The 8,282-nt window shown below is 48.6% G+C and overlaps 1 protein-coding gene across 2 annotated transcripts in view; it reads left to right on the top strand.

Moving 5' to 3' along the window:
- Nucleotides 1-7,332, top strand: part of ZFP64 (ZFP64 zinc finger protein) — a 66,620-nt gene extending 59,288 nt beyond the window's left edge. For both annotated transcript variants that reach the window (XM_084777922.1, XM_084777923.1), the window contains 2 exons: nt 2,006-2,257; nt 6,138-7,332. In XM_084777922.1, the coding sequence (XP_084634048.1) occupies nt 2,006-2,257; nt 6,138-6,847 (962 nt within the window). In that variant the 3' untranslated portion in view covers nt 6,848-7,332. The remainder of the gene's footprint in view (nt 1-2,005; nt 2,258-6,137) is intronic.
- The last annotated feature ends 950 nt before the right edge of the window (nt 7,333-8,282 follow it).

The raw sequence follows: 8,282 nt of genomic DNA on the forward strand, positions 1-8,282 counted from the left end.
AGGAGAGAACTGACTCCCACAAATTGTCCTCTGATCCCCACACATATGCATGGCAAAGGTATACACACACAGGGTTGACACACACACGTGTGATAACATTCTTGCCTCGTGTATGGTTAGAAAAGGAGACTTCTGAAATACAAGAGGTGGCTTCTCTGTTTTTTGTCACTTTTTACACTGAAGGAGCATGCTTGGCCATGTCTTGTGTATGCTAGGCCAGTGCTCTACCACTGAGCCTTGACCCAGCCATGACTGTGGTCCTTGGATTTATTTCCTGTTCCTTTCCTAATACATGATGTTTCTAGAGCAATTTTGGGTGTACACAGAAACTGGACCAAAAGCAACTCCCCGTACATTCCCAGTTCCTACTTCCCACAACCTCTCCTGCTCTGGACACCCCAAACAAAAGGTACATATAGTCACAGCCAAGCCTTCAAGGGGACATCACCATCATCATCACCAGAAGATGCCTCTTAGTGGTGCACTTTCTTGGTTTTGAGACAGGGTTTCCTGTATCCCACGCTAGCTCCCAGATCACTGCGTAGTGGAGGGCGACTTTGGACTCTTGATTCTTCTCTTCTCTCTCAAGCTGGGATCACCGGAGGCCACCATCATGCCTGATTTTTTTATGGTGTGTTTTTAAAATTATCATGACTATGAAGAACTAGTGAAATGGCTCAAAGGATAAAAGACTCTTGCTGAGCAAGCTTATTCAACCCACGGAAATCATAAAGCAAAGTTGTCATCTCACCCCCACACATGCACCTGCATGGTGTCATGAGAGTTTGTGTCCTCTCTCTCTCTCTCTCTCTCTCTCTCTCTCTCTCTCTCTCTCTCTCCCTCCCTCCCTCCCTCCCTCCCTCCCTCCCTCCCTCCCTCCTTCCATCCCCCCCCTCACTCTCCTCCCCACCCTCTCTTTTCCTCTCTCCCCCTCTAATATAATAGAAGCTCAAAGGCGAGTAACTCTAATCCAAAAAAGATATAAAGGCCAAGCATGGTGATGATGCACACTTTTAATCCCAGCACTCAGGAGGCAGAGGCAGGTGGATGTGGATCATGAGTTCAAGGCCAGCCTAAGCTACATAGAGAGGTCCGCAAAAGCCAGGGATACACAGTGAGACCCTGTCAGAAAAGCAAAACAAACAAAACCAAGAAGGTGGGCGGTGAGCATGATGGCTCCCAGCACTAAGGGAGGTAGAAGCAGGAGAGTTAGGAGTTCAAGGTCACCTTTAGCTACAGAGTGAGTTCAAGGACAACCTAGGTTACATGAGGCCCCTGGATGGAGATGGGGAGTCGTAAGAGAGTCAACATTCTCTGAGTACGTCATCGTTTGGGAAGCTGAAATCTGTCCAAGACCCCTACACCTGTCACTCCCTACCTTGCATTGCTTCTGTCACCATTTCTTTTGTCCCAACTGGGAGTTAGCCTCTCATTTTTGCCTAATCTGTCTGTTGGGATTCTGTAGTGTTTAAGCCATGAACGCATTGCCCGCTTTCTTGCTCCCCACTCGGTGACTTTTGGTTTCCCCTTCTGTGTGCAGCCAATGGACGGAGGGGGTTGCAGGCTCACCTGCCCACACTGTCACCTCATAATGGTTAGTGCAATTGCCATATTGACAGACTCCAGACTCACCTGGGAGATAGGCCTCTGGGCATGGCCTTTGGGCGTTGTCTTGGTAGAGTTGATTGAGGCGGGAAGGCCTGCCCACCTTGGGGGGGCACCATTCCATAACTGGGATCCTGGGGTGTTTAAATAGAGAAAGGGAGCTGAGCAGAAACAGACATTCATTCCTGCGTTTCCTGATTGTGAATGCAATGTGACCAGCCCCTTCAAGCTACTTACCCATTGTAGTGGACCAAACCGTGAACTGTGAACACAATAAAACCCTTTCTCCTTTAAGTTGCTTGTGCCCCGGGTTATTTTATCACAGCAACAGAAAAAGTAACCGAGAGATGTAACCCTAACCCAGAAATCGTATAACCTCGACTTGCCTGTGTGTTTGAAGGTGACAAGCCACACAAGTGTGAGTTCTGCGATAAGTGCTTTAGCCGGAAGGACAACCTGACCATGCACATGCGCTGCCACACGAGTGTGAAGCCACACAAATGCCACCTGTGCGACTACGCGGCTGTGGACAGCAGCAGCCTCAAGAAGCACCTGCGCATCCACTCGGACGAGCGGCCGTACCAGTGCCAGCTGTGCCCCTACGCCAGCCGTAACTCCAGCCAGCTCACCGTGCACCTGCGCTCGCACACAGGCAAGTCCCTCACCCGGGAGCTCGCTGCTTTACTTGCCCTATTTCTTCACCTGTGCTTTCTTAGGACTCAAGCAACTGTGACGTGTTGCCGGTAGAAATAAAGGTTTGGAGTCCCAGAACAGCAATTTTTCAGTAGAAAAGTGTGACCGTTGCATTTTAAAACTACATAGAAGGGAGGGAGGAATGGGAGGATACAAGGGATGGGATAACCATCGAGATGTAATATGAATAAATTAATTTTTTAAAAACTACATAGAATGCAGGTAGGGATGGGTGCCCATCACAACAGCTACATGTCAAAGTATGCTTCTCAGATAAAAGTGACCAGCCAACTCGATGTGTTTAGTGCCTTCTTGACTTCATTCAGTCAGTTGAGTGTGATTGCAAGCCACACACACACACACGTCTTGTTCTGGAAGACTGCCCTTCCCTTCTTGGTAGGACTCCACAAGATAAAAAACAACCTGTCATGGTCCACACCTATACACATACAAGTAAGTGCAGTGCTGAGGCATTCACAGTGAGATACGAACATTTCAATAAGCTCATGGACGGCGTTGAGACAATGGGAATGCGTTGGTATTTTAAACTGAGTTAAGAAGAGCTGAAGAATGTGGCTGAGTTGCTTAACACATGCATGAAGCCATGAGTTCGAACCCCAGTACCTACCTCATAAGTCAGGTGTGTGCTAATTCGTACCTGTAATCCCAGTACATGGGAGGTAGGAAGCAATGGGGATCAGAGTTAGGCTGCGATACATGAGACCCTGAGTCGCAAAGTAATTGGCTTTGGACAGACAATTCTATAGCCAGCAAAACTATCCCATGTGCAAGAGAGTGACAGTAGTCTAGTCAAAGACTCAAGACTTGGGGTGAAGAAAGCTGTATTCCAGTGGACAGCATGGGTCCTCGGAGCCAACCTTCCCAGCTGACATCTGAGTGCCCCGAGAACTCTGAACTCTGAACTGGGGTACAGATATCCAAGGCCACGCTGTATTGGGGGTGGGGTGGGGAGAGAAGCCAGTAGCTAGCAGCAGTGCTCTTCAGCCTGCTAAGTTGCAGGGGAAGCCATGCATCCATCCGTGTGTCTCTGCTTAGGGCAGTCACCTCCTCCCACGGACAGCCAGCCAAAGATTCTGACCCACTCAGGTTAGTGCCAGGAAATATGCTAGGCCTAACAGCAAATGCTGGAAGTCAGAGAGTACTTGGGAATTAGGAAAAAAAAAGGATTTTGCCTTCAACTCGATGTCTGTTGTCAGCAGAAATGCAGGTAAGAGTCGTGAAGAGATAGTAAGAAAGAGAGGCGTGAGTTAAAAATAGAGCTGCTAGGGGTGGAGAACACCAAGAAAGCAAGGCCCCCTAAATTGGGAGATCCTAACGCTGGGGCGATCCTTTATACAGTTCCTCATGTTGTGATGACCCCCCCAATCACAAATTATTGTCAATGCTCCTTTGAGCATTGCTAACTGGCACTGAAAAACAAAACAAAACAAACAAACAAAACCACTAAGTACACCAGAAATTATAAAACCCACTCAAAATTGTATGTGAAAGGAAACCAAAGAGATTAACTGATTTCAAGATTGTGTGAGATTACTCTTCCTTAAGAAACTCAGAGTTGGGGGCTGGAGAGATGGCTCAGAGGTTAAGGGCACTGACTGCTCCTCCAAAGGTCCTCAGTTCAAGTCCCAGCAACCACATGGTGGCTCACAACCATCTGTAATGTGATGTAATGTCCTCTTCTGGTGTGCAGGTGTACATGCAGCCAGAGCACTGTATATATAATAATAAGTAAATAAACAAATATTTAAAAAAAAAAAAAAAAGAAAGAAACTCAGAGTCCAGTCAAAGAAGCAAGCTAAACCCCGCCCCTGAGGGTGCATATAAGAAGAGAATCTTTTTTTTTTTTTTTTTTGATACTGGTAACACCATGCACAGTCACCCTGTGAGGAACTGCTGTTAATCTTGGTTCAGTGTTTGACTCTAGCACTCACTTGGTCCTAACTTAAATTATTTACACTTTAATTCCGATGTGGAAATATGAAAACAAAATATGGCAAATCACAGTCAGAATGGAAATTTTGTGTCTTTTAAAAGTATGTGTGTATATGCATGTGTACCTGTGGTATATGCATGTGTGTGTGTGGTATATGCACATGTACGGGCTTGTAAAAGGTGTTTAACATAGGACAGGAAGAGGCCAGAGGGACACTCTAGCTGTCTTCCTCTATTGCTCCCCACCTTCATTTTTATTTTGTTTTGTTTTATTTTTAGATTTATGTATTTATTATGCATACAGTATCCTGCATGTACACCACACCCAGATCCTCCAAGTACGTCACCCACTGAGTCATCTCCCTAGGCCTGTTTTCTAAACTGTTGTATTTTGGGGTGGGGAGGGGGTTATCTGAGATAAGATCCCACTTTGTAGCCCAGACTGACCTCAACCTCACAGTGATCCCCAGCCTCAATCTCCTGAGTGCCGACATCACAAACATGAGCCACCATGCCTGGTAAGAATGAAAATGTGCCACGCATGGTGACACTCGCCTTTAATCCCAGCACTTCAGAGGAAGAAGCTGGCGGATCTCTGTGAGTTCAAGGCCAGCCTGGTCTACATAGTGAGTCCAATAACAGCCATCGCTACATTGTAAGACCCTGTCTCGGGGCGGGGGTGGGGACACAGAGAGAATGAAACCGTGCTTGAACTGAAGTGTGTAAGTAAAGAGGCTCCGGTAATTGGGTGGGGGGGGTGGGGGGGGAGGTTGGTGTGATGTTCAAAATCGTTCTGGTGTGGCCTGCTGTTTGCTTTAGAAGGTAACGCCATGGCTACACAGCTGATAGGTGGGATGCGCAAGAGTGCCTTACTAACTTCTTGCCAGCTGGTCATGACTAAAGTAGCCACCTCCAAAATTACCAAGACCTCTGCAAGGCCTTCGGAGAAAAGCCTGGAAACGGAACTACCTTAGCAAGCTGTGGCTTTTCACTAATTGTCCCAAGTGCTTGGTGCCACCCTTGTGTGTTACCTCTATGGAAAACGTTCCATCCTGAGCCAGGCATAGTGGTGCACGCCTTTAAACCCAGTACTTAGGAGGCAGAAGCAGGTGGATCTCTGTGAGTTCAAGGCCAGCCTGGTCTACATAGTGAGTTTCAGGACAGCCAGGGCTACACAGTGAGACCTTGTCTTAGGGGAATAAAACAAAAACAAAAACAAAAAAATTCAATGTGTGATTAGAAAATTTGAAAAGCTATTAACACACGCTGACTAACTGTTGCACATCAAACACAATAGTTTTGCATCTCTGTAAACTTCTGTGGTTACTGTTTTTAAGGTTTGCTTATTTTATTTTATGTGTATGGACATTGTTATCTGCACGTATGTATGTATGTATGTATGTATGTATATATGTATGTATGTACACCGTATGTGTGTGCAGTACTCGTGGAGGCCAGAAGAGGACACCAGAGTCCCTGCAACTGGGAGTTACAGGTGCTCGTGAGGTGCCATGTGGCTTCTGAGGCCTGAGCAGGGGTCATCTGAAAGAGCTGCCAGTGCCTTTAACCACTGAGCCATCTTGCCAGGCCTGTGTCCTTAAATCTTACTTGTAGAACACATATGCAACATATTTTGCATTTCTAGAACGCAGATGTCATTGAGTGCGGACTAGGGGAAGGAGTGGGATGGTATATAAGTTTGGGTCCCTGTCACTTGAGCTCTCTGAGCATCAGTTGCCCCATCTGTAAATTAGGCTAACAGTACTGAGTGGTTATATATGGTTAAGTGTTGTTATCATTAAATTGCAGGCCAGGTGTGTGGTACATGTCTAGCTGGGGATTCTGTTGCCAGCCCACTCTAATGTAATCACACTTTCCATTGCTAGGGGACACACCTTTCCAGTGCTGGCTCTGTAGCGCCAAGTTCAAAATCAGCTCGGACTTGAAGCGGCACATGATCGTGCACTCGGGGGAGAAGCCTTTCAAGTGCGAGTTCTGCGACGTCCGCTGCACCATGAAGGCGAACCTCAAGTCTCACATTCGCATCAAGCACACCTTCAAGTGTCTGCACTGTGCCTTCCAGGGCCAGGACCGGGCTGACCTGCTGGAGCACAGCCGGCTGCATCAGGCCGACCATCCCGAGAAATGTCCGGAGTGCAGCTACTCGTGCTCCAGCGCTGCTGCCCTGCGCGTGCATAGCAGAGTCCACTGCAAGGACCGGCCCTTCAAATGTGACTTCTGCAGCTTTGATACAAAGCGGCCCAGCAGCCTGGCCAAACACATTGACAAGGTGCATAGGGAAGAGGCCAAGACAGAGAACAGGGCCCCGCAGGGCAAGGATGGGCCCGGGGAGAGTAGCCCCCATCACGCGGCCAAGATTGTCACCCAGAGGGCCTTCCAATGTGACAAGTGTGGTGCCTCCTTTGTCAGGGACGACTCTCTGAGGTGCCATCGGAAGCAGCACAGTGACTGGGGTGAGAGTAAGAACTCGAACCTGGTCACTTTCCCCTCAGAAAGCGCTGCTTCTGGGCAGCTCGGCCCCTTGGTCTCCGTGGGGCAGCTAGAGGGCGCCCTGGAGCCGGGCCACGACCTCTAGAGCAGCATGGGCGGTCTCAGGGATCTGAACGAAGCTGACTCTGGCCTTTCATGTAGACACCATAAGGAGGAGCTCGCCTTCCTTTTTGGGGGCTGGCAGCCCCGACCTCCCCAGCCTCCAGCAGCGGAGCAGCTGACCTATGAGGGCATAGGTGCCGAAGTACAGCCACGGGGACGATTGCCCACAGCACAACTGCCTTTCCCTGCAAGCGGTCCACTGTGCACGCTGTGGCCTTGGGCACTCGAAGGTGGGGTCCGCTAAGCACTACTCCGCCCCCTTGGGGAGAGTTGCTTCGTGTGGGGATGCAACTGAAAAACTGAGGGGTCTCTGGTGGAGTTATGAAACGGGGCAAACCCAGAGCACTGTGTCGGGGAAGGAGTCCCATGCTCTGTCAGGGCGTGTGGTAAAGTTCTGTCTTAACCTGGGTGGTGGCTGTTAGTGTTCGCCTTACATATTTGTGTGGTTCCTTTTCTCTGTTTTTTTTTTTTTTTCAACTCAAAAAAAAAAAAAAAGCAAACTTCTCTATAGACGGATGTGAGCGTCTTTACTGTCGTCCACAGACAGGCTGTGGTAGAAGGTTCCAGTCCCCTTTGATGGCCAAGGCTCTCCCAGGGAATTGGTCTCCCAGTGTAGCAAAAATGCACTTTGAACTGATGGTGGCGCCAAAGATCAAGCTAGCCCCAACACACCCTGTTGCATGTTACAGAATTTGAAATGCAAATTGAGTAAGAAAATTCTGGACGGGGTTCTGGGGTGTGTGGTGAGTGGAGCAGTGCAAGACGTCGCATCATACTGGGTACCCCGGCATTTACTTACCACTGCACAAGGGAAAACCTAACCCAGTCAGATCTGTTACCTGCTCTAAAGCCTGGAAGCTCCAGATCAGTCATCCAGAATTTGGTGTTTGGTGCCTCTCAGGCACTGCCCTTGTGAGCTGGGCATGGAGATAGAAGCAGGAAGATCAGGGGTTCAAGGCCAACCTGGACTACATGAAGCCTTGTCTCAAAAAACAAACTAAAACAAAACTGTACCTCATTAGCTCCATGGGTTTATTTAATTGGGCTAAATAGACCTAGTGTTCGGAAAAAGGACAAGATGAGAAATTTCTATAGACTGAACAAGATTTTACTTAGGAAACACAAAGATGTAGACTAGGGGCATGGCTCAGAGATAGAGCCCCTGCCTGGAACCCCCCAGTGAGGGGCTGGGGGCGTGGCTCAGAGATAGAGCCCCTCCCTAGAGTCCCTCAGTGGGAGTTGGAGTGTGACTCAGTGGAAGAGCCCTGTCTAGCTTGAAATAGCTTGTGCTAGGATAGTGACACTGTGACTTGTGATGCGTTCTGCAGCAGCGGGCGACAGCACACTGATGACACTGTGGCACAGGAAGACAAGACCAAAAGGTACGGACTCCATGAGGGAATTGTTCAGCACATCTT

Source organism: Acomys minous (genome assembly GCF_964271855.1).
Source record: "Acomys minous genome assembly, chromosome: 3".
Taxonomy (NCBI): domain Eukaryota; kingdom Metazoa; phylum Chordata; class Mammalia; order Rodentia; family Muridae; genus Acomys; species Acomys minous.